The sequence below is a fragment of the Schistocerca serialis genome, chromosome 4, assembly GCF_023864345.2.
Source record: "Schistocerca serialis cubense isolate TAMUIC-IGC-003099 chromosome 4, iqSchSeri2.2, whole genome shotgun sequence".
In the NCBI taxonomy this organism is placed as follows: domain Eukaryota; kingdom Metazoa; phylum Arthropoda; class Insecta; order Orthoptera; family Acrididae; genus Schistocerca; species Schistocerca serialis.
The window spans coordinates 382,642,922-382,668,964 of record NC_064641.1 but is presented as its reverse complement, the minus strand read 5'-3'; the positions used below and the strand labels follow the sequence as shown (position 1 = coordinate 382,668,964).

The 26,043-nt window shown below is 39.6% G+C and overlaps 1 protein-coding gene across 1 annotated transcript in view; it reads right to left on the bottom strand.

The window, feature by feature from the left end:
• The window catches only part of LOC126474866 (calmodulin-binding transcription activator 1), a 1,815,894-nt gene that overhangs the window by 217,139 nt on the left and 1,572,712 nt on the right, over positions 1-26,043 (bottom strand). The window contains exons 12-16 of the mRNA XM_050102346.1: positions 15,251-15,473; positions 10,012-10,928; positions 3,409-3,535; positions 3,075-3,310; positions 2,022-2,194 (exon numbers count right to left, since the gene is read on the bottom strand). Of these exons, the coding sequence (XP_049958303.1) occupies positions 2,022-2,194; positions 3,075-3,310; positions 3,409-3,535; positions 10,012-10,928; positions 15,251-15,473 (1,676 nt within the window). The remainder of the gene's footprint in view (positions 1-2,021; positions 2,195-3,074; positions 3,311-3,408; positions 3,536-10,011; positions 10,929-15,250; positions 15,474-26,043) is intronic.

Sequence of the window (26,043 nt, the reverse complement as noted above, 5' to 3'; positions counted from 1 at the left end):
TTTAAGTGGCAAGAGGATGGTGTGAAGCTAAACAGTATCTGTATTAAGATGCCGAAGAAGATGTGCACTAGTCTTCCTCTATGGGGTGACATCAATAGCACACAAAGCTACCAAAAACAGCCAGTTGCAATCTAGTATTCTACACAGGTGACGTCATGTCCCTGCGTGGGAGCTTGTGGAAACAGAACTTACTTCACTCAGTAGAGAGCCAGGATATACATCAGACTGTCAAAAAAGCTACAAATGCCACTGAAGATGCCCTCCATGGATGGGATGACTTGTTGGGTTTCAATTCATTTGACCATGGCATAATACCCAGGAATATTTTACCAAGTTTAAATTTAGCTACATTTTTTTATTACTGGTACTCTAACATTTGAGATTTGTGGCAATAATGTGCTTAAAAGCAATTGTAGCATTCAGTTCACCTCAATTGTCAAGGAGGGTATAGTTAATTGGTATAACTGATCAAATCATAGCTTCTACTGGTCATTATGAAGAGGAAGTCACAGGCAACTGCAGAGCAGGGAGAATATTGTGTCACAGACTGGAATATTCTAAGGTGGTGTCAGATGAACAATACACTCCAAAACATTAGTTTATATGTGAAATGTTCAGAAGACCTAAGCACAGAATGTTTCATCAAGCAGTACAGCAGGTTGTGCAGGATGAGCGAGAGAAATGCAATTGTTCAAGAAGTTATTAGAATGAAGAAGCTGGAGATAAATAAATATGGTAACATGCAGAGGTAATGAATACATAAAGGTCTTATATAAACAAATATGAAATTGTTTTATAAAGTAATGGATAAGTATGTAGTATGATGTATCATGCAGCGTAACTTGCTGTGACAGTGCGAGAGAGAGAGAGACAAAGATATTGCTTATTACTCTGTGGCGGTCAGTGCTCACATAATTATTCTTAGGATATAGAGCTTTTGTTCTTGTTAAGAGTAATTTTACAAGAGGAGAGCCATTCTTGTGATGTAAAAAATCGACGCCATTGCGGGAATTTGATTCACATTGTAAAATATACATGTATATGGAAGGAAATCAGTTAATAGAACAATAAAATATTGTTCATTTCAAGAAGGTACATGTTATTCTACAACCAGCGTATACTTCTATTGTGATTTAATAATAAATACCAGCTTGAGAACAGTTCTGACGGGAGCGTTCAGTTCTAGTGAAATAGTTCAATGCTTTCTTCGGAAAAGAAGTCACTTCATGGATCATTCAAATCCACAATTGTACCTGGAAATTTCTCAGAATTGAAAGCAAACTATTCAACAGAGCCCCGAAGAATATTTCTCCGTACTTTGGTTACCACTTTCAGCTCAACACGGTATCTGGAGCACTGGAGCAGATTTCTACAACAGCGGAAGCGTGTAATTGCTATAAGTTTCACACAACGCCCTGTGTTCACTGTATGTATTTACCCACAACAGTGAACATACAGTTACTCACACACATAGAAAGACAATACAGGGTGGTGTGGGAAACATTTCAGTATAAAGGTCCTGTAGAGCTAAACAGTAATTAGCCTAGTAGTAGTAGTAGTAGTAGTAGTAAACAAATTAAATTTTTTTCAAAGGAGCCTTTATAGTAGGTATCCTAACACAAAACCAGTTTTCATAAAAAAAATCAAAAATTAGAAATGGAAAGGTGAGTAATGTGTTGAAATTTTGACTGGCTGGAGAGACTGGTAGCTGCTGATGCAGATACATCATTTGCACAATCTTACCATTTCTGCAAACTGATACCTAGAGAAATGACACATAGAGACAAAGTGTGTGGACTGTACAGAAGTTTACCCAGATCTTCATGCATTCCACACATGAAATTGTCATATAGGCATGTAACAGCTGCTCTACAAATAACTAAAGGCAGAAGTAAATATAAAGCACAAAATGAAGTGGGAAAGAATAGTGTTTTGTCTTTAGATTTCTTCCAACACCAAATTTTAATAGTTAAACTCATTTAAATTACCATACTTAAGATTTATTTTTAGTTTTTACTAACCTAGAGTAACCAAGGGATGCTGCCAGATGTAAAAGTGTCATGCCTCGATGACTGCAGAACCAAGAGGGGCTCACTTCCTCTCCACACTGCCAAGCCTTTGAAGTCATTTCTTGGCAATAGTTTACCAGACGATCTTCAAAATTGCTTTGGCTTAACATTGATGAGCCTTCAACCTGAGTTCAGAAATATGATCAATACAAAAATATAAATATTTGTCTGGAGTTCCAAACACTGAGTTTTTAAGGAAAACTGAAGCTTGCTTTTCATCTTGTGCTACAGTAAATACTGGGTGAACGAAACCCAGTAAATGCACCATTTTCCATTTCCAAAAGTGCTAAGATTTGGTCAGTCTGACAATCAAAGTGAATAATTTAAATGACATGTTCTTGTTCATGTTCTAATTAATATCTGTAATCACAATTTTATACCAAACACAATGGATTTGAAGAACATCATAAACAAGATGAACTTTAGATTCCACCTCAAATTCTAGCTGGAAATCTGGATATTATAATCAAATATATGACCATAAAAGAGTGCTTATACTATACTTGTGTGAAAGCTAGTTTTTGTCACATTCCTGCAGATTTCTCACTCACTACCCTCAATTGTAATTGTATAGAATACTCTAATACACAATTAGATTCCAGCTACACAAAGAAAATCAGTAAAACACATCGTATTAACTGAACTTATCCTCAGGTCTTAAAATAATAAGAACTACCAACTGCTGTTCATTTGAATTATGTCACAGAAACATCACTATCTAACATTATCTTCCAGTTATTTTTCCAATGAAGCAACAAAGGATCAAAATACTCCCATGCTTTTTTATCTGTGTTTTGTACATTAACTGAACAAATAGCACTAAACCTTAATTAAAATTCACAGTAATTTTATGATTTTGCATACAACTGCAGATCATACTCTGTAATATTTTACAGTGGTGTTGGAGATATGCAATGGAAGCAGTAACAGCAATAGCAGCAGCAGAAGAAAATGAGAAGAAACAACAGAACCAAATGTAAAAATACGTCAATATATTACACATACCAGATCAGAACCCTCAGGCTCCTGTTTGATTTGCAGACGACCATCCATTGCCTCTAAGCGTTGCAGAAGGGTGAAACGTAGAAGATTGTCATTGCCATTCTTGTCACGAGATTCACGCTCTTCACATGCCATTTGGCTGGTACCACTTATTGGCTCTTTGTATTCAAACATCACAGAATTTGAGATGACAAAACCATCACAAGCTACTTGCAAAGTAACTAACCCTACCTCATGTGCTGCAACACAGAAATAGCAACGATGTTCAATGCATCAGAGACAAAAAGTACTATTTTTAAATGCAATTACAGTTTTAATACTAAATTTAGCTTCTCACCAGGGCAATAACACCGCAGTACTCCACTCTGTACCAGAGTGGTAGGCACAGGGAATGTGTCAAATAGCACAGTATATGGTGATGTAGTTGAGTACCAAGGACCGGTTACAAGCACCTTCACACCTCCCTGTGGAGAAAATGTTTTATTTAGTATGACTGATTATTAATTGCATAGCAAAGGGTACCTCCCATTATACCGTATGTTAGGGTTTCTTCCAGTTCTATTCAAATATGGATTATGGAAAGCATGACTGCTGAAATGCCTCTCTGTGTATCACAATTAGTCTTATCTTGCTTTCACAGTCCCTACATGAGTGATATGTAGCAGGCTATAATATTTTCCTACATTCTTCACTTAGTACTGCTTTCATGCGATTGTTATTGTGTCTCTTTAACTGTCTGCCAGTTCCAACTTTTCAGAATTTCGGTGATGTTCTCCTGTAAGGTAAACATATTTGTTACCATTTTGCTGCCTGTGCTATGTATGTTCAATACACCCTGTTATTCCAAGATGAGAGGAGTTTGCTCTGTGTGTGGACACAGAATAACAAAAAACAGTTAATGTATAATCAGAGCACCTCGTGATGAACTGAACTGTTTTATGTGCTTTTGTATTAATGAATCAGGCCAGAGTATGTTCACCATCAACAGCAATCCATAATTTTTGTCTGTTTAGGGCATCCCCCACAAAGTGATTCAGAAGTTCTGTAGGTATATTGTCACATTTCACCCTCAATGTAATTTATAGATCTCGCAGTGTCCAAGATGGTGGCCTCTTCAGATGTGACAAATATGCATGCAATCCCATTTTCATTACGTCTCCAGTGTACAGTATCTCTATAAAATATACACTCCTCAGTGATCAAGAATTGTTGGCCATGAAAATAGTCAGGCTGTACTGTGTTATGTACTGGGTGGTTACAATTAAATTGATGCTGATCCGAGTGCTTCATACGTCAAGGACACTGAATTATTGTAGTTATGTTCATTAATCAGTGTGCTTGTGTAGTATGCTGGAAAAAAAATATAGTTCCACTTTCTGCCACCAGATGGAAATATGCCACTGTAAGCAGTCAGAATGTGGAGTGGTTGCAGGGAAAGGGGATGAATGATCAAACACATGATAATGGTGGTTCTGGCACATTTATTAGGATATGGTCACAAGTTACAACATGTGTTCAGTATGGTCTCCTGACCCGTAATGTGCTGCTTCTTTAACACAGCCTAGTCAACAGTTGCTCACAGTATATCCACTGTAGTCAGAGCACTATGTCATTGTATGCTACCCTTCATATCAGGAAGGGTCTCGATACATCCCAGATAGACAATCTTTCAGATATCCCCACAGCCAGAAGGCACATGGATTTAGGGCAGGGGATCTGGAAGGCTACACATCCTGAAATTGCCTAGAAATGATGTAGTCATTACTGAAAGTTACTCAAAGAATATCTTTCACTTGGCAAGCAACATGTGGCATTGCCCCATCTTGCAGAGTATCATTCTTGCAAAGCTGGAATCATGCATTGCACAAGGAGTTCCTCACAACATGCAAGGTGTCATCTCCTCAAAGAAAACCAGACCGAGAATGAAGGAGCTTGTGAAACTACACTACACAGTCACAGAAGCTGAGTGCAGTTGATGTTCCTGCACAACATGTGATGGAGTAGAACTCCATAAGTGACAGTTCTGTGTAGTCATGACAATCTACAGAGTAAAATGTGCTTTGTCCATCTAAGAAACACTCTCTGGCCCCATTCCATCCATTTCCATGTGTGCCAAAAAACGAAGGGCAAAGTCACGGCATTATAGTCTATTTGGGGGCTTCACTTAGTACACATTCTGAATCTTGTAGTGACACGAGTGTAAAATGCACTGCAAAACCTTTTGAACTATTGAACAGGGGAGAGACAATTCCTGTGACACAGCTCAAGCACTGGATGCAGAATTTGAGGATTGTGCTGCTCAGCTGGCTATAGCTACAGCAACTTCACGAACAACTGCCATGTGGATGGGCCACATCCCTCTTCCTACCTCACCACCTATTTCTTCAAATTTCTTGAGCAGATTCTTTAGCCCATTTATTGATATGTGGCTTCTTTGCAGCTGTTGGCTATATCCCTGCAATGCAGTGGTGCTATTGATGCTGTTCTGATTAAACAACTTGACCAGCAACGCATGATCTTTTTTCTCAACAGCCACAATGGTCTGTACGAAAACTTCAACCTTCTTAAACCTTCACACCAACAGTCACTTCATGAGAGAAATCAACACATGCTGTCAAGTGACAAACAGCATATTCATGTCAAAATTAATGAATATACCTAAGATGTTTCAGTGTCCTCTGACATATACAGTCTGAACTGTAGCACTCGGAACACCTTCAGTTTAATTACAACCACCTGGTACAAGACAAGCATATCTCTTCATTTTCTCAGTGCAATACTTTCATCTGTGATTGACTTGGCTGCAAAAACAGACAATTCTGTGTAATCTCATTGACCAAAATATCTTTTTAGACCAGAATCAAATGCGCCGGCCGCAGTGGCCGAGCGGTTCTAGGCGCTTCAGTCCGGAATCGTGTGACTGCTACAGTGGCAGGTTCGAATCCTGCCTCAGGCATGGATGTGTGTGATGTACTTAGGTTTTTTAGGTTTCAGTAGTTCTAAGTTCTAGGGGACTGATGACCTCAGATGTTAAGTCCCATAGTGCTCAGAGCCATTTGTACCATTTGAACCAGAATCAAATCCTAAGATAACAGTCACATCTGAATATGTTTAGACATAACAAACTGTATATAACCATTTACACAAGAGCTATTTTCACAATCATCCATTATTCTGAATTGGAGTCCATTTGGTACAATCTCACTGGCCTTAATTACAGAGTACAATACACTAGCACAGTCTGTCATGTTGGTGAGAAAGCATTTGGGCACAGAGTCCAACAATGAGCAGCTGCCACAAAATTATATTGGGAAAAAGGTGAGTTCTGAAGTACTATTAAGACCTGATACAACTTATGCAAGACTAGAGAATGTTCCCTCTTAACAACTGAGAGTGCATGTACATCTACATCTACATCTACATCTACATCCATACTCCGCAAGCCACCTGACGGTGTATGGCGGAGGGTACCCTGAGTACCTCTATCGGTTCTCCCTTCTATTCCAGTCTCGTATTGTTCGTGGAAAGAAGGATTGTTGGTATGCTTCTGTGTGGGCTCTAATCTCTCTGATTTTATCCTCATGGTCTCTTCGCGAGATATACGTAGGAGGGAGCAATATACTGCTTGACTCTTCGGTGAAGGTATGTTCTCGAAACTTTAACAAAAGCCCGTACCGAGCTACTGAGCGTCTCTCCTGCAGAGTCTTCCACTGGAGTTTATCTGTCATCTCCGTAACGCTTTTGCGATTATTAAATGATCCTGTAACAAAGCGCGCTGCTCTCCGTTGGATCTTCTCTATCTCTTCTATCAATCCTATCTGGTACGGATCCCACACTGTTGAGCAGTATTCAAGCAGTGGGCGAACAAGCGTACTGTAACCTACTTCATTTGTTTTTGAATTGCATTTCCTTAGGATTCTTCCAATGAATCTCAGTCTAGCATCTGCTTAACCAACGATCAACTTTATATGATCATTCCATTTTAAATCACTCCTAATGCCTACTCCCAGATAATTGATGGAATTAACTGCTTCCAGTTGCTGACCTGTTATTTTGTAGTTAAATGATAAGGGAACTATCTGTCTATGTATTCGCAGCACATTACACTTGTCTACATTGAGATTCAATTGCCATTCCATGCACCATGCATCTATTCGCTGCAGATCCTCCTGCATTTCAGTACAATTTTCCATTGTTACAACCTCTCGATACACCACAGCATCATCTGCAAAAAGCCTCAGTGAACTTCCGATGTCATCCACAAGGTCATTTATGTATATTGTGAATAGCAACGGTCCTATGACACTCCCCTGCGGCACACCTGAAATCACTCTTACTTCGGAAGACTTCTCTCCATTGAGAATGACATGCTGCGTTCTGTTATCTAGGAACTCTTCAATCCAATCATCACACAATTGGTCTGATAGTCCATATGCTCTTACTTTGTTCATTAAACGACTGTGGGGAACTGTATCGAACGCCTTGCGGAAGTCAAGAAACACGGCATCTATCTGTGAACCCGTGTCTATGGCTCTCTGAGTCTCGTGGACGAGTAGCACGAGCTGGGTTTCACACGGCCGTCTTTTTCAAAACCCATGCTGATTCCTACAGAGTAGATTTCTAGTCTCCAGAAGTCATTATACTCGAACATAATATGTGTTCCAAAATTCTACAACTGATCAACGCTACAGATATACGTCTATAGTTCTGCACATCTGTTCGACGTACCTTCTTGAAAACGGGGATGACCTGTGCCCTTTTCCAATCCTTTGGAACGCTACGCTCTTCTAGAGACCTACGGTACACTGCTGCAAGAAGAGGGGCAAGTTCCTTCGTGTACTCTGTGTAAAATCAAACTGGTATCCCATCAGGTCCAGCGGCCTTTCCTCTTTTGAGCAATTTTAATTGTTTGTCTATCCCTCTGTCGTCTATTTCAATATCTACCATTTTGTCACCTGTGCGACAATCTAGAGAAGGAACTACAGTGCAGTCTTCCTCTGTGAAACAGCTTTGGAAAAAGACATTTAGTATTTCGGCCTTTAGTCTGTCATCCTCTGTTTCAGTACCATTTTGATCACAGAGTGTCTGGACATTTTGTTTTGAGCCACCTACTGCTTTGACATAAGACCAAAATTTCTTAGGATTTTCTGCCGAGTCAGTACATAGAACTTTACTTTCGAATTCATTGAACACCTCTCGCATAGCCCTCCTCACACTACATTTCGCTTCGCGTAATTTTTGTTTGTCTGCAAGGCTTTGACTATGTTTATGTTTGCTGTGAAGTTCCCTTTGCTTCCACAGCAGTTTCCTAACTCGGTTGTTGTACCACAGTGGCTCTTTTCCATCTCTTACAATCTTGCTTGGCACATACTCATCTAACGCATATTGTACGATGGTTTTGAACTTTGTCCACTGATCCTCAACACTATCTGTACTTGAGACAAAATTTTTGTGTTGAGCCATCAGGTACTCTGTAATCTGCCTTTTGTCACTTTTGCTAAACAGAAAAATCTTCCTACCTTTTTTAATATTTCTATTTATGGCTGAAATCATCGATGCAGTAACCGCTTTATGATCGCTGATTCCCTGTTCTGCGTTAACTATTTCAAATAGTTCGGGTCTGTTTGTCACCAGAAGGTCTAATATGTTATCGCCACAAGTCGGTTCTCTGTTTAACTGCTCAAGGTATTTTTCAGATAAAGCACTTAAAAAAATTTCACTGGATTCTTTGTCCCTGCCACCTGTTATGAATGTCTGAGTCTCCCAGTCTATATCCGGCAAATTAAAATCTCCACCCAGAACTATAACATGGTGGGGAAATCTACTCAAAATATTATCCAAATTATCCTTCAGGTGCTCAGCCACAACAGCTGCTGAGCCAGGGGGCCTATAGAGACATCCAATTACCATGTCTGGGCCTGCTTTAACCTTGACCTTCACCCAAATTATTTCACATTTCGGATCTCCGTCAATTTCCTTCGATACTATTGCACTTCTTATCGCTATAAACACGCCTCCCCCTTCACTGTCCAGCTGTTTTTGAGGTAATTGCAGCTTTCTTATGGTACAGAATCATACATACTGCCATTCATGCTGTACCTTAACCCTTCCAGAAGTCATTAAATTACTTTGCACAATCAAAATCATTTGGATTTGTCATCCCTCCTTCAACAAGAGTATTCACTACATCAACATTATTGCACTAAAACTAATTTCTTCAACTTTCATCAGTCTCCTGGGATCACAACCACCACACTGACAGCTAGGAAAGTCTTCTGGTTTGAGAGTTATGACAGTGCAATATAATAGTATCGAAATGATGGACATGGATATTACAGTCCCCAGCAATAACTTGTCAGCATAGACAGTCCAGATAATTGTAAATTTTCCTACTGGAATGAGAAAAATCTATGTAAAGGCATTAAAACTATCATTCAAAGTCACATTCCTAACACTCAATCAAAAAAACACATATTTTAGTTTAGCAGTTGTGAATCTTCCACTTGTGTTTCCAAATGGCCTTAAAACTTACATATGATTTCCCTCATTTATCTATCATGATAACTATTATTATTAGTTATTAATTTGGTACTTTTTATTGATTTGGTACCTTTGTCATCAAAGCCAGTCTCTACTGAAAAATACTCCATTTTTACTGTACAAACCCTTTCCATCCAACCACACCTCTAGCACTGTTCACCACCCACGCTGTTTGTGTTCCATTCACTCTGAAACTTTTTAATTCATAGAAAGAAGCAAAACATATTATACATTTAATTCCCCTTTGGTTCAGATTTGACAAACTTTTATGTACAAGTTTTTGTCATTCACTTTCTTAGCATTACAATTACATAAGGAACATAGAGAAATAATATAGTTTTTACTTGATGCAATATATAATTCTAATTATAAATTCAGAACAAGTGAACTAATAATTTACCTCAGGATATGCCCACTCAGGGGAATAATCAGTAATGTTGACAGTCCCCTCATGAAACTCGATGGTAGGTGAAGGCTGACCTCTATCCTTGTCAGGTTCATGAGAAGCCTGCTGTGACTCAACGGAAGTCACAGTTACCAAGTCCTTGTCATCAACACTGACATCACCACTGTGTACAGTTACTGTCTCATCTGCAGAAACACTTGGTTCCATAATTTCAAGTTCAGGAAAATCACCTAACATATCAAATGCATCCAAATTTACAAAAACATCATCGTCCACACCTGTACCCGTTACAGACTGTGTTTCATCTGGTGAAACTACTACATCACAGCACCCATCAATAAAATCCATAGGATTAATTTCTGATACTATCACATCATCGTCATCTGCTTGGTGTTGTCCATGGGATTCATCTACAGTGACACCAGTAGCACAGGGCATGTTAGCCTGTAATGTCCTCTGTATGTCCTCTTGTGACAAATCGAGAGTTTCATTAAAAAACCCAAGGGAAACAGAAGAATCTCCCATCCCTGAGGAATCACCCACTCCATTATTTTTGGTTGAGGACCCTGTCCCTATGACAAGCACAGTATCTGCATTGCAGTAGCTAGTGAGTTCTGTTTCTGAGGTAGTAGTGTCCATATGCTTGCTTGGTGTTGGGGGTGCACTGCTAAGCAAGAGTGGAAGCTGCTCTCCTGTTGATCGCTTCTCATGCTGCCGAAGCTGTCTGTGGTAAGCACTATTGTCATATGTTGGAGGAGCATTGCCATTAGTCACATCCATTTTGCTACTGTTGTTGTTGCTCACATCCTGCAGACGACTGCAAGAACTTGTGTCCATTGCTTCCTGTTTAAGAACAACTGTCTTTTCTTTGCTGGAAAATGTCACTGTACCACCTCCGCTATTTGAGTTTCCTGTGAACAAAAAAGTTAGAAAATATAAAAAATAAAGACTCATTAACTCGTAAAATATTTCTAATATTAAGTTCTTGTATACAGCCAGAGAGCCATCAATGTGAAGGCAGGTTCAGCATTATAGAGTCCAGGAATTTTCCTATTTGTGATGGTAAGCCTACCCAGTCAATTATTAGCAAGCTCTACAAAGTAGTGTGGATTTCCACTGGCAGACAGCTGCAAATATCAAAACTGTTATGAACATAACAACGATAAGGAAAGAATAGATTGCTACTCACCACTGAGAGGAGGCACTGAGCCTCAGACAGGTACAATGAAATGAATGATAGAAGCATTCAGCTTTCTCACAAAGTCCTTCATCAGAAGTAGAAAACACACACATTCACACAAGCACAACTTACGCACACATGGTTACTATCAATTCTGGGCACAAAGGTCTGACTGTGATAGCATCTGAGGTAAGTAGAAGTCTAGCTGTCTAGCTGGGGTGTGTATGTGTGTGTGTGTGTGTGTGGGGGGGGGGGGGGGGGGGGGGTTACAAAAGAGGGGCTGGGAGGGGGGATGTCATGGTAGTGGTGGGGGTGGGGAAGATGCTAAAACTGCCTGTGGGGACGTGCAAGGACACAGTGGGGACTGGATGCAGAATCAGGAGGCTGTGTGTGTGTGTGTGTGTGTGTGTGTGTGTGTGTGTGTGTGTGTGTGTGTGTGTGTGTGTGTGTGTGTGTGTGTTTGGAGGGAGGGGGGATGGGGGTGAGTGTAATGATGAAAATAGGAAAGGGGACAGGAGAGGAGTAAAGAAGGGGAAAGGATTTTGTAGGTGCATTGGTGAGCTAGAAAGCACGTGTAGCATAGATGCGAGATCTGTAACATATTCCCTCCCTCTAATACTTACTCCAGTCCTTTCACAGGTATCTTCTACCCCATCAAAGGCAGGATTAGCTGTGAAAGCATCCATGTGGTCTACCAACTTGGCTGCAACCACTGTGCCACATTCTACGTGGGCACCACAATTAACAAGCTGTCTGTTTACGTGAATGGTCACTGCAAAATTGTGGTCAAGAGACAACTGGACCACCCTCTTGCTGAGCATGTTGCCCAACATAGCGTGCTTCACTGTCTGTGCCATCTGGACTCTTACCACAAACATCAGCTTTTCTGAACTGCACATATGGGAAAACACAGTTCCTTCATCCTCTCTATCTCCCTCCCTCCCCCCCTTCCCCCCCACCCCAATCCACAGCCTCAGGATTCAGCATATGTCCCAACTTGCTCTGACAGGTAGAAATAGCATCTTCCCCCTCCCCCCCACCCCTACCTCTACTTTGCTAACCTCCCCCTCCTGGCTCCATGCCTCTTCCTTACCCAACTACCCACTCCACCTAGATTGCTGCTCACCTCAGATATAGTCACAGTCAGGCCTTAGTGCCTGAAAACAACATTAGCCATGTATGAGTGAGTTTTCTACTTCTGATGAAGGACTTTGTCTCGAAATTGATTATTCTAGCATTTATTTCATTGTGCCTGTCTGCAGCTCAATGCCTCCTCTATGTGCTGAGGTGCAATCTATTCTTTCCATATTGTTTCATTCCATCCTGGACTAGTTACTGCTATTCACATAAGTAGATAAAAGGATATTCATATTGCTGCACTGTTGACTTAGAGATAACGAAACGAGATAATTAAAGAGACAGCAAAAATTAAACAGTGACCTTCATAAGGAGTCCAAATAAAAATTAGGTTTCAGAAATGTACATACTAATAAATGTTTCCAATCCTGACAATGACTGTTACTTCACAGAATTATTACGAGCCCAGTCAGACCTAAGCTTTGGCACACACTGAATGTTTGCATTTTTTTATCTATGTAAAGTTAGGAAATCTTTTTAACAATGTACAATGTCATCAGATTTGTGAATATGAAATATATTTATCCTGATGAAATATATCAGATTTGATAAAAAAAAGAAAAGAAAAGAAATTGTGACCTTGATAATTATACTGAACACTTACTTTATAGTCATCTGATGAAGTTTCAACATGTTTTTGGTATACTCTGAGACTTTTTAACTTGTGGGGAAAAATGTAACAAAGAATTTCAGTTAAGTTTTGCTTTAAAAAATACAACCAAGCACAATAGTACATTGTAGATGCTGAATGGTGTTTTATTCATACAAAAGACATCACAACAAACTTAAAAGTGATGTAAACATTTCCTGCAGAAATTAAGAGATTACGAAAATGGCAAGCACCATGGGTGCCCTGGCACATCGATAAGCAATGATAACATAAGAGGGAAAAGTATCAAAACAATTATTAACAACCACAAAAGATTATATGAGAGGTTGCCAACGAGGCTGGTATATAACTTAGCTCATACAATGAAATTTCTTTTAGAACTTAAGACATAAAATCCATACATATTATAAAAATGGATGTATATATGAGTGTATGTATGTTGCCCATGTTTCGCTGCTAATAAGTAGGTAAATTATTGTAGTGTAGATGTAAAATCTATTCTGAAATTGTTGAATATTGGCCAAAAGCTGTGCTGAATGAGCGCTATTCAGGGTTACTGAATGACATTTGTGACTGTTCCTTACTGCCCATACATGGCATAACTGACAATGAAACATAAGTGTACAGGTACGACAAAACAAAGGCCAATTATCTCAATGGAAGCTTTGTGGACAACCAAGACTGAAAATAGCTCAAAGTTAAATTAAATGTGTAAGTTCTGCTAGCCATGTTTTTGAACTTAAACAGCTTAGTGTAACATGTCTTCTTACCACTAGTTCACATATCAATAATGAGTGCTAACTACACACCATTATCATACAAAACTCCATTAGCAAATAACCATATTTAAGGCTTAATAATTAATGGCAACTGCACATGCCAGTTCACAAGCAGTATCATGAACATTTAGCAAAACCAAAACTGTTATCATGTCGCAGCCTTTGTGTCTGTTACACATCATCCTCTGTGGCTTTGTCATTTTTCCAAAGACAAAAACGACAAAGAAGAAGAATATTTATATAATCTGAAGATATACTGACAGAATTGCTGAAGGAGCTATGTGAAATGCTAAAAATTTTATTCCAGAAGGCTTTCAGAGATGATAGAGAGCATTAACAAAAATGTCTTCTGCAACTTTATCATAGGCTCCATTGAAAACTGTAATCTAAATGCCTCATGAAAAGAACATTGTACGGAAAACCGATTAATACCAATGAACAAATAAAGACTTTTTGAAGAAAGTTAAAATTTCTGATCGAACCATACACATGTAAACAAAAGCAGTTTGTGGAGCATTATGTTAAAAGAAGAGCTACTTGTTATCAGTCATAAAATTATTTATACGTTTCAAAAGAAGATTCCACTAATTATCTCAGACAGAAAAATCTTCCAAAGTACTTATATGACATAGAACTGAAAATCTGTGCCAGGACCAGGACATGAACCAGGTTTTTCTATTTTCAATGAGTGGTAAATTCAGAATTTAAATCAAAAGCATCAAAAGAAAAAAATATAAAATTTTAATTCTGAAGCATGTGAGGACAGCAAAAAGGTTTAACTAAATTTATTACACTAAATTCATTAAGGGCTAAAAAATAAAATGAATGGAATTTTAAGTTTAAATAAAAAATGAATTCAAGATACATTTGGAAATTGCATATTGAAGATGTACAAACCAAACCTGCCATATCAGAAAAACATAACTAATGTCTTCTGCAACTTTATCATAGTCTCGACTGAAAACTGTATGTAGTGTGTCTGGCCTCAGTGGCCAGAGACAGTGGTCATTTTGTGTGTGTGTGTGTGTGTGTGTGTTTTTCTACTTTAGAAGGCCTTCTGGCTGAAAAATCACTTGTTTACTAGTCTTTAAGTTATGCCTGTCTGCGAATCAACATCTCCACTATAAGGTGAGTAGCAATTTATTCATTTCATAATATTGTCAGTCCTCTTAAAAAGCAATATGTGTCAAGAGATTAAATGCTACTAAATACAGAGATACAGTTGGTAGCCAAATATAAAGCAAAATTATGAGTAGCAAATCTGTTAGAACAACAAAAGTATTAAAAAAAGAGAAAGAAAGAACTATTAGCTGAATGGGCTACAGTCATCTTGACAGGTTACACACAGACTTTGGAATAGAAAATATGAAAACTTCATGAGAAATGCTTGTTTGAAAATAAATGCAGATGCTAGCCAAGCTTTCTAACACACTGATAATAGCTACAGATTTCACTGCATAGTTCCACTATAAATATAACACAAAATCAAATAAATTTATTTTATTTTCCTGACAGTTCTTCAATTACCAGTGGTTGACGAGCTGTTGAGTATGAGTAGGCTACCAGCAGAACATCCCTGTATCTGGGATAAACTAAGCACAAGAGGTGGTGCTGTTGAATTCTGCTGGACATTAGAGGCAGATGAACGATGTACTCGCTGCTGAGTTTGACTGCCTACAGCAGGACTGCCATTTGTAGAACCAGAGCCTGTAGATAGCAGTAGGCTTCCTGTGCCAGTTGTTGATGACACCTAGGTGAAGAAAGATAAAACTGCATTAAATACATAATAAGGTGCATTATTCCAGAAAATTAAATCCTATAAGCAGTATATTCAGTTAAATACCTCTTGTTTAGAGTGCTGAGAAGCATTTTTTCTTTACTTTTGACTTTTCTACTTCTTACTTTTTAATTGGTGTAAGTTGGAAAACTACTTCAAAATTTATAGCTGGTAAGCTGTTCTTAATGTGTGTATTCTTTAAAGTCTGTCGTATTGCACACATTATCTTCATCTAGACTGTTAAAGCATGACTGCATTTTTATAGCCATCAGTTAAGTTTATTTACATAATGTGATGTTGACAATATTTATGGTAGTACAGCAGAGGCTGCTGTGTAACTCTCTCACTGTTAAAGTTGATTTTTAATAACTTTTGAGGTAGAACAACTGGCCATAACTTACCTTCAGTAAGTGAAATGTGTAGCACTGCTGATAGAAGCAAATAAAAGTAACACACTATCTAGAGTTCACAACAAATAGTTCCTTCCTTGGGTAGGAAAGAAGAATAAATTGTGGAGGTTAAAATGGAAGGATAGGTCAGAAGATGCCACTATGTTCATTTGTCAATTAACAACTTTAGTTCAGATTCTAGCATTTTCTTGGTGGAGCACTTGTAAAGATTAACACCTCTGCACAAAGTAAATGAAAACTACATGTTTCATTTAATTATTCATTTCTCTCATAAATAACAGTAAAACTTTTACATTCCATCTCTTTCTGTGCCTCTTGTAGCACTGGTTTTACATTCCTCTCACTCTCCCCACATCACTTTTGTAAGTTGTAAACACAGAGCATTTATATCCAGACAGTTTATGTGCCGAGACAGTTTCTCAGTATGAGAGTTCCAAACAAAAGGGAAATACAATTACAATATAAAAACATATACATCATTTCCATCACTAAAACTTCTCAATGAAATTGTTAATGGTTCCATTGCTGGCTCCTGAGATTCTCAACTCCTATAGTTCTTGACATTTGAAAAACACTTTTGTATGCTGGGTGTAAAACCACTACATTAAAATAATACAGACATAAGTAAAAGAGAATGGCTCATCAAAATAAAGAGCAAAATATTCTTCTAGCAAAGTGCACCAAAGAATAATTGCTCACACAGTTCCAAGGACAAAAGAGAAAAGAGCAAATGAGAAAGATTGGGTAAATAAGGAAATGACAACACTGTAGTAGCTTTCGGGAAATTGTTGGAATATGACGAGAGAAACGACTTGCCAGTTTTCAAATTCATTGTACCAATTTGCACAATGAAAATTATTTTATTCAGGGTGTAGCTTACATTGTAGCTACCAGGATGAGCAGTAGGTGCCAATTTCTTGCAACAAGTGGCTGTCAGAAGTGATCACAATGTCATCTTGTTCACAAACAGAATAACTGGTACTTTTGTACTACAATTTTTCCATAGACTGGAGGTTGTGCTTAAGGAAAATAGCTTCTGTCCAAGGAGATGATTGTCATCATGTTGTACTACACTCACTTACTACTAGCATTCCCATTCTGAAAATGTTCCAAGATCAGAGGTCCCATGAGAACATCTGGAGCAACAAAATGATACAGGATACTGAAAAACTTGCATCCCACTATCATACAAGGAGTTGTTATCGTATTTCAAGTACCACTCTACCCAGCAGCAGAAACATGAGCACACTGCTGGCTGTTGAAACCGAAGTTCTAGAAAGGATAGTAAATAATTAAATTTTACTTATTCTTTGTACACAGTACAGCAGCAAGAGTATATGACTAAATTTTTTAATGGTTTGGGGGTATAAAGGGCGTGATGTTCAGTAGACAGAGTTGTCACCTCTGGCAACAACAATGGCTCTAACCTGGCTGACCATCGAGTCACAATCAGGTTAGATGATAGATAGGAGTATGTTATTCCACACTGCTTCATGTGCCAGTCTCTTGGCAACTCCTGTCCAGGTGCGGGTGAGAGATCTGGAGAATGTGCTGGACGGAGCAACAGCTGAACAGTCACTAGGTACAACTGGGGCGACCAATATTTCATCTCGTGGGCCGTACCCTGGCACAAGTGTCATACTGCTCAGCCTTGCTGCACATTTCTCCACCACCGCACCACCCTACCTGAGCACCTGGAGGACAGAGAGGGGGAAACTGCGACCCCGCCAAATTTAAATGACAAGGCAGTTGCACTGCATACAACTTGTTTTATGTTTCACATTTATCAAAAGCATATATCAGAAACATAACAACTTTTCACCATTATTTACTTATTTTTGTTCCAATGAAGACATAATGGTATTTCTATCTGGTACAATCTGTCAGCATACTGACAGATGCAGACAGGTTCACAGATTTTCACAATCAAGTTGCCACATAATCGTGATTTTTTTTAGTTTCATAACTAAAGAAACGTCTTTCACAAAAATATGTCGATTGACATATTGAAGCACTTATGCAACCTCATTGTGAAGATGTGAAAACTTTACATGAGGAAAGCAATGTAGATGGCCTGGACAGTTTTAACATAAAATGATTTATTATTAAAATGGGAATTACCTCACAGGTCAATGAGTTACATCTGCAAATGCTTTCAACTGAACCAGCAAACAGTCTCGAAACAGCTCAAAAATAGATGTAAGATAGACAGTGTCCTCAAAACATTTAGGAAACTATCTTTGTAATTCTTTCGAGGCCACAACAAATTCTACAAACTTCACATCTTCTTTAACAGTAGTGCGCTTCGGGAACTGGGCTGTGTTTGTCAGGATGCATCCCTTCTATAACACATTTTCTTTTAAAATGCATCCCCGTCACATCAGAAAGAAGTTGTTTCTAGCCCTGCAATGTCTTACTGTAGGCAGTGTGCAGTCAAGTCAACTTAAAATTCGAGGTCTAATCCATACTGGATGTTCTAGTTTTCATTCCTACACTCATTTTTTTTCTTCGTAAATTCAGCAATAGTGAGTTTTAAATCGAAAAATCATTCCAGGCATTCCCCTTGACTTAAGCATTGTACTCTGAAATAATATAAAAAGCCTCCATATTCATCATTCAGTTTCATCAAAAACTGACCGTGTTGTAATGCATGTGACTTCATAAATTTTACTAATTATACCACCAATTTCTTCACATGCTGGCAAATTTAGCACAACACACTTCTTGATCTTCTGACCAATGAATCACATCTGTCAGTCATTGCAATTGTTTGTTCTTTCAGTGACAACTAAATCGTCAAATTCTTTCTAATGGTATTGTAATATCATTTCATAGAAAATTTGCAGAGCCCATCACTTATGTGACTGCATAATAGATATTGAGAATTCATATTCCTCTCTTCTGTCATTCCCATTCATTTTTAAAGGCTTGTAATGACAGATCGCTACACTGGCTCTTTTGTGCAAACATCCACTGTATATGTGAACATCCTTTGTACCACAAACAAATAGCGACAGGTAAACAGAACTGACACCATGATTCTTCTGAACTGGAGAGAGTTGTGCTGGCCAAAAAATGTCATACTGCAATACCAAAGGAAACATTGCGCAGTACAGAATACTTCAGGGAAAGAATGAGCTAAGCCGAGCCAGGCTGAGCCAGGGCCTGCACGTGGCCAACACTCTCTGCCCGCATGAAATTTGGCATGCTGTGGCTGGCCCTGATATAGAGGTAGGTGAAGACAGCATGAGCAACACAAAAGTTTCTATTATTTTTCTGAATGATAACACCACAGAAGCCTCAAAGATAGAGCATAGTCGCTGACCTTTACAAGTCATAAATGTAATGCTGCCATTCCAATTATTAGCTATACAAATCAGAGGTGATCGTGTTGTGTACCCAGTGACAGCACATACCATTTAGTCATGTGCTGGGCCCATATGATGATGGCGAATGCAATTCACCAATGTTTCTTCTCCTTGGAGCCTCAGCACAGATGTACATCCATTGTCATGCTGTATGTAGAACTGAGACTCATCTGAAAAGACAATTTCATGCCATTCCTACATTCAGTGTTTTTGTTGTGTACTCTGCTGTCTGGGCACCTCCTTCTGCAACAATGGTTGCCTAGACAGCAGTTCGTGGAGCTCTAGACATAATCCCATTGTCCACAGCGATACTTCTCTTGCTGTAAACATGCCCATTTTCTGACTCCAGCCATGCAGTGTGGCTATACGATCCTGCATGCCTGAGGCAACAACACTGATGTCCACTGAGGAAATAGCTGAGTGGCGTCATTGGGCCATGTGCTGGTAGATGTTTTCATCATTTTCATGTTGTACAACACAATCTTCTAAAAACAACAACAGCAGCAACAACAAAAACAACATTTATATGGAATTTCTAAATAAGAAACCCTGCACATACCCTTTTCTTATACAGTGAGCATCATCCAAAACTTGCACTGCAAATATTGTGGGAATGGAAAGAGCGGTTGATGTGTGGTTTTCATAGAATGGATTGGGAGTCATATTGTTACCCAATCAACAGACTGTAATAATACTTAGAAAAATAGACAGCAACCTCACAGAAAAAAAGTTTACTGGCACCAAATCTGGGGAACAGACTGGTCAAGGCACAGGTCGTCTGCATCCAATCCAACAATTTGGAAACAATTCATGAGGACATGCTGTAGTACTTTGTGCACTATGGGCTGGACAGCCATCGTGCTGGTACCACATATTCCTCCTAGTCTGCACAGGAATGTCTTCTAGTATCCGTGGACAATGGCCTGTTACAGGGGTGCAATACTTGTGCACAGTCAGTGTTGCATCTATAAAATATGGGTCTATGAGCTCATGGTTCTCTCTCCCACACCACAAGTTTAAATCCCATGAATACTGGCATTCCATGTGATGTAGCCAAAGGGGGGTTGTCAACAGACCAATAGTGCATATTTTGGTGGTTTACCTGGCCATGATTGATAAATGAGGCTTCATCACCAACAGAGTTAGAAAACTGCTGCAGAAGTAAAGGGAACTTCACAGCAAACATAAACATAGCCAAAGCCTTGCAGACAAACAAAAATTATTTGCAGCGAAATGTAGTGTGAGGAGGGCTATGCGAGAGGCGTTCAATGAATTCGAAAGTAAAGTTCTACGTACTGACTTGGCAGAAAATTCTAAGAAATTTTGGTCTTATGTCAAAGCGGTAGGTGGATCAAAACAAAATGTCCAGACACTCTGTGACCAAAATGGTACTGAAACAGAGGATGACAGACTAAAGGCCAAAATACTAAACGTCTTTTTCAAAAGCTGTTTCACAGAGGAAGACTGCACTGTAGTTCCTTCTCTAGATTGTTTCACAGATGACAAAATGGTAGATATCGAAATAGATGACAAAGGGATAGACAAACAATTAAAATTGCTCAAAAGAAGAAAGGCCGCTGGGCCTGATGGGATACCAGTTCCATTTTACACAGAGTATGCGAAGGAACTTGCCCCCCTTCTTGCAGTGGTGTACCGTAGGTCTCCAGAAGAGCGTAGCGTTCCAAAGGATTGGAAAAGGGCACAGGTCATTCCTGTTTTCAAGAAGGGACGTTGAACAGATGTGCACAACTATAGACCTATATCTCTAACGTTGATCAGTTGTAGAATTTTGGAACACGTATTATGTTCAAGTATAATGACTTTTCTGGAGACTAGAAATCTACTCTGTAGGAATCAGCATGGGTTTCGAAAAAGACGCTGGTGTGAAACCCAGTTCGCGCTATTCATCCACGAGACTCAGAGGGCTATAGACACGGGTTCACAGGTAGATGCCGTGTTTCTTGACTTCCGCAAGGCGTTCGATACAGTTCCCCACAGTCGTTTAATGAACAAAGTAAGAGCATATGGACTATCAGACCAATTGTGTGATTGGATTGAAGAGTTCCTAGATAACAGAATGCAGCATGTCATTCTCAATGGCGAGAAGTCTTCTGAAGTAAGAGTGATTTCAGGTGTGCCGCAGGGGAGTGTCGTAGGACCGTTGCTATTCACAATATACATAAATGACCTTGTGGATTACATCGGAAGTTCACTGAGGCTTTTTTTGGATGATGCTGTGGTATATCGAGAGGTTATAACAATGGAAAATTGTACTGAAATGCAGGAGGATCTGCAATGAGTTGACGCATGGTGCAGGGAATGGCAATTGAATCTCAATGTAGACAAGTGTAAGGTGCTGCGAATACACAGAAAGAAAGATCCTTTATCATTTAGCTACAATATAGCAGGTCAGCAACTGGAAGCAGTTAATTCTATAAATTATCTGGGAGTAGGCATTAGGAGTCATTTAAAATGGAATGACCATATAAAATTAATCGTCGGCAAAGCAGATGCCAGACTGAGATTCTGTGGAAGACTCCTAAGGAAACTCAGTTGGAAAACAAAGGAAGTAGGTTACAGTACACTTGTTCACCCACTGCTTGAATACTGCTCACCAGTGTGGGATCTGTACCAGATAGGGTTGATAGAAGAGATAGAAAAGATCCAATGGAGAGCAGCGTGCTTCGTTACAGGATCATTTAGTAATCGCAAAAGCATTACGGAGATGATAGATAAACTCCAGTGGATGACTCTGCACGAGAGACGTTCAGTAGCTCGGTATGGGCTTTTGTTGAAGTTTTGAGAACATACCTTCACCGAGGAGTCAAGCATTATATTGCTCCCTCCTAAGTATATCTTGCAAAGAGACCATGAGGATAAAATCAGAGAGATTAGAGCGCACACAGAGCCATACCGATAATCTTTCTTTCCATGTACAATACGAGACTGGAATAGAAGGAAGAAACGATAGAGGTACTCAAGGTACACTCCGCCACACACCGTCAGGTGGCTTGTGAAGTATGGATGTTGATGTAGATGCAGATCACTTAACAAGATACAAGATACATCTGGCGTATCCTGTCTTAATGCCCACATACAGAAGTTAACACGATTCTCATAATCATTTCCATGCAGTTCTTGATTCAGAGAGCTGTGATAAGGATGGAACCTTTGTCAACCAAGAATGCGTTGGACACTTGCCTGATTCGTGCCACTCCTACTAGGAGACGAGGTACTGGCAGATGTAAGGCTGTGAGGATGGGGCGCGAGTCACGCTCGGGTAGACCAGATGGTAGAGCACTTGCCTGTGAAAGGCAAAGGTCCTGAGTTTGAGTCTCGGTCTGGCACACAGTTATAATCTGCCAGGAAGTTTCATCAAGAACATTAATCTCCCCCTCTTCTGTTTTCATTTGTTGCCTTCTCTCATGTTGTCTAGGTGTAACACTATCACTTCCACGTAGCTGGTTGAAGAGGTTGATACATAACTGCCAATACGGTTGACATCTATTGGAACATCTTACCACATGCACCATACAATAACAAACTGTATAGCTCCTACACTCTCCATGCACTATGATCATGTTGGATTTCTCTGCATTAGTAAATCCCATCATCCACTCATAACCTACTGCTTGGACTATCACATTTTAAGTGATTAGCAAGTCACAGTGCACTGAAGGAACACACAACCACACTGTAAACAAACATAACAACATTGTACCTAGCAACTATGCAGGTTGAATGGCACAAGAAAGTGTAGGTGTGAATACTTTTCAAAATATGATGTCTCATAAATTACTCACATTAGAATCCGGCAACAAACACCACTGACATTCTAATTTACCCTACTTTTAGTTTGTTAATGTCAATAACCTTTGTTACATTTAACAAATGTGTGTTTGCACAAAAAATACACTTTCTAAGAATTATTGCAATCTGTTGATTGGCTAACAATACGAGTCCCTGATTACTGACCCATTCTGTGAAACCACTCATCAGCAGCGCTTTCCATTTCTGCAGTATTTGTAGTCCTGGTTTCAGGTGATTCATCTTATATACTAAATGCAGATGGCCTTATGTCTACCCACTTTGTGCAGTGGTACCGAAATGCTAATAATTTACACACCCAACCATCTATCACATTTCACTACAAGTTGATGTTTCTTTATTTTACAGGTCCATCTTGATCACACAGACTTATACACTTCACTATTTCCAGTTTCGGCTACTGCCATCATCAGATCTGTTACAAACAAAAACCGTGTGTAACCAACTAAGCTCAGTTTGCTTACACTAAATGCATAAAAGTCCTGGTGCTACATAAGATAGGTAAAAAGTGTTTATATGATTAAACAGCCATGTATACCAGCCATACATACCATAAAATATTCTGATGTACTATCAACATCAAACTAAACATGTAGGTACATAGTAAGTGATGGTGATGAATGCGTCTGGTATTTATACAAGGAAACTGAGGTCAGCAGTGGGCACTATAGCTAGGGTACATGATTAACCAGTATTGCAAATGTGATGGTTAAAATGCAGTATGCGTAGCCATTAATTAAAATTACTTCACAATGCAAAATGAGCGTCTGACAATAAAACATGTACTGACATACTACACTTGGAATTGGATCCATACCTGAAATCAACATAAAAAGTGCAAACACTAATAATGTGAAGCCCCTAGCCTGGCAAGGTAAAACACACAATTGTATAAAAGCCAATACAAAAAGTACAACATTAAAAACAACTATGAAATAAAATCTTCCAGTCTGACACATCAATTATCGTAAACGTCACTAGTCGATAATACATCCAGAGTGTGGTCTCAATGGTGGCGCGTCATGGCTTCTCTGTATGACATTCTTGTTTTCCTGTGTTGGAACTTTTGGAGGATGGCCCAGTCTCCTCGCCACTGCCGGCCAGTGCACACGACCACAAGCCAATCCACTGGGATGCTCGATGCTGCTCAAACCTGTAGGATTCTGAATACATTTCAGCAGCATCGAGCGCCCCAGTGGATTGGTGTCTGGTGGTGTGTGCCAGCCATCGGCGATGAGGAGACTCTGCCTTGCCCCAGAGTTCCGCCGCAGGGAAACAAGGACGTCATATAGAGAAGCCATGACGTGCTGCCATTGAGACCACACTGGATGTATTAGCGACTATCAATTTTTTAACTTTTAATTAATAGTCACTGCTTTGTTAATTACCTTACAATTACGTTTACAGTAATTGATCTGTCAGGCTGGAAGATTTTATTTTATACAGGGTGAAAAGTATTTAAACCGACAAACTCTGGGAAGTTGTAGGGGACATCAAAACAAATATTTTTCCCTAATGTCATTTTTTCCTATGAGGATTATTTAAACCGGTGGAGACCGTATTATACTCTTCAGTTGTTAGAGGCCGTACTACGATCTTCAGTTGTTAGAGGGCGTATCACGCTCTTCAGTTGTAGGCAACTGCTGTCCACCAGTGTAGTAGTGCATTGTCTATCATCACTAATGGAGTGATACACCTGGAGGGAGTACACTGATATGGTTGGTGCGTACCGTGTAGCGCACCACAACGGACGAGCTGCACAGCAAGTTTATCAACAACAATATCCTAATCGCCGTATCCCGCATCATATGACCTTTGCTGCTGTGTACCAACGTCTGCGTAAGACTGGTCATTTAGCAGATTACTTCGACAGGGACGCCGTCACACAGTAAGAACGCTGCAATTCGAGGAAGCTGTCTTGCAGCATGTGGAGCAGGATCGTTCAATCAGCACTCGTGCAATTGCAGTTAACATGGGGACGAATCAGACGAATGTAAGAACAGTCCTTCAAGAGCAACTGTTACGTCCATTTCACTTACAGCGTGTCCACAACCTGGAACCCATTGATTATCCACCCAGAGCATAGTTTTTGCAGTGGTATCTGGAACAGTGTGAAATGCATCCTACATTTCCATCCTCTGTGTTGTTTGCCGATGAAGCAACGTTCAGGCGTGATGGAGTCTTCAACATGCACAATTTGCATGTTTGGAGTGGGGATAACCCACATGCCATAGCTACTAGCACTCATCAAGTGTGGTTCTTCGTTGTTGGGGACTGTTTAATTGGGCCGTATCTGCTACCTAGGCTATTAAATGGCAGGCACTATTACAATTTTCTTGCCAGAGCATTGCCACAATTGCTGGAAGATGTCCCGCTCCCTACAAGACAACGCATCTGGTTCCAACATGATGGGGTGCCGGCACATTTCAGTCGTAGTGTGCGTCGATTCCTGGACAACAGTTCCCAGAAATGTCGATTGGCAGAGGTGGTCCTGTATCATGGCCTGCTCGATCCCCAGATATGTCCCCTCTGGACTTTTTTGGGTGGGGAGAGATGAGCAACCTTGTTTACGCAACTCCTGTTGTATCAGAAGAGGATCTGGTTGCCCGGATAGTAGCAGCAGCAGGAACAATTCAGGATACTCCTGGGGTTTTTTCCTGTGTCAGACAGAACATGATCCGACGGTGTAACATTTGTTTACGTGTCAATGGAGGCATTTTTGAAAATCTAATGTAATTGAAATTGGGTTGTGTTAATGGTCATAAAAAAATGGAAAAGTGTTTGTTGGGTTAATTAGTTTGCCGCCAAAAAAATCTTCCTCTACTGGTTTAAATACTCCTCACAGGAAAAAATGGCATAAGGGAAAAATATTTGTTTTGATGTCGCCTACAACCTCCCAGAGATTGTCGGTTTAAATACTTTTCACCCTGTAGACTT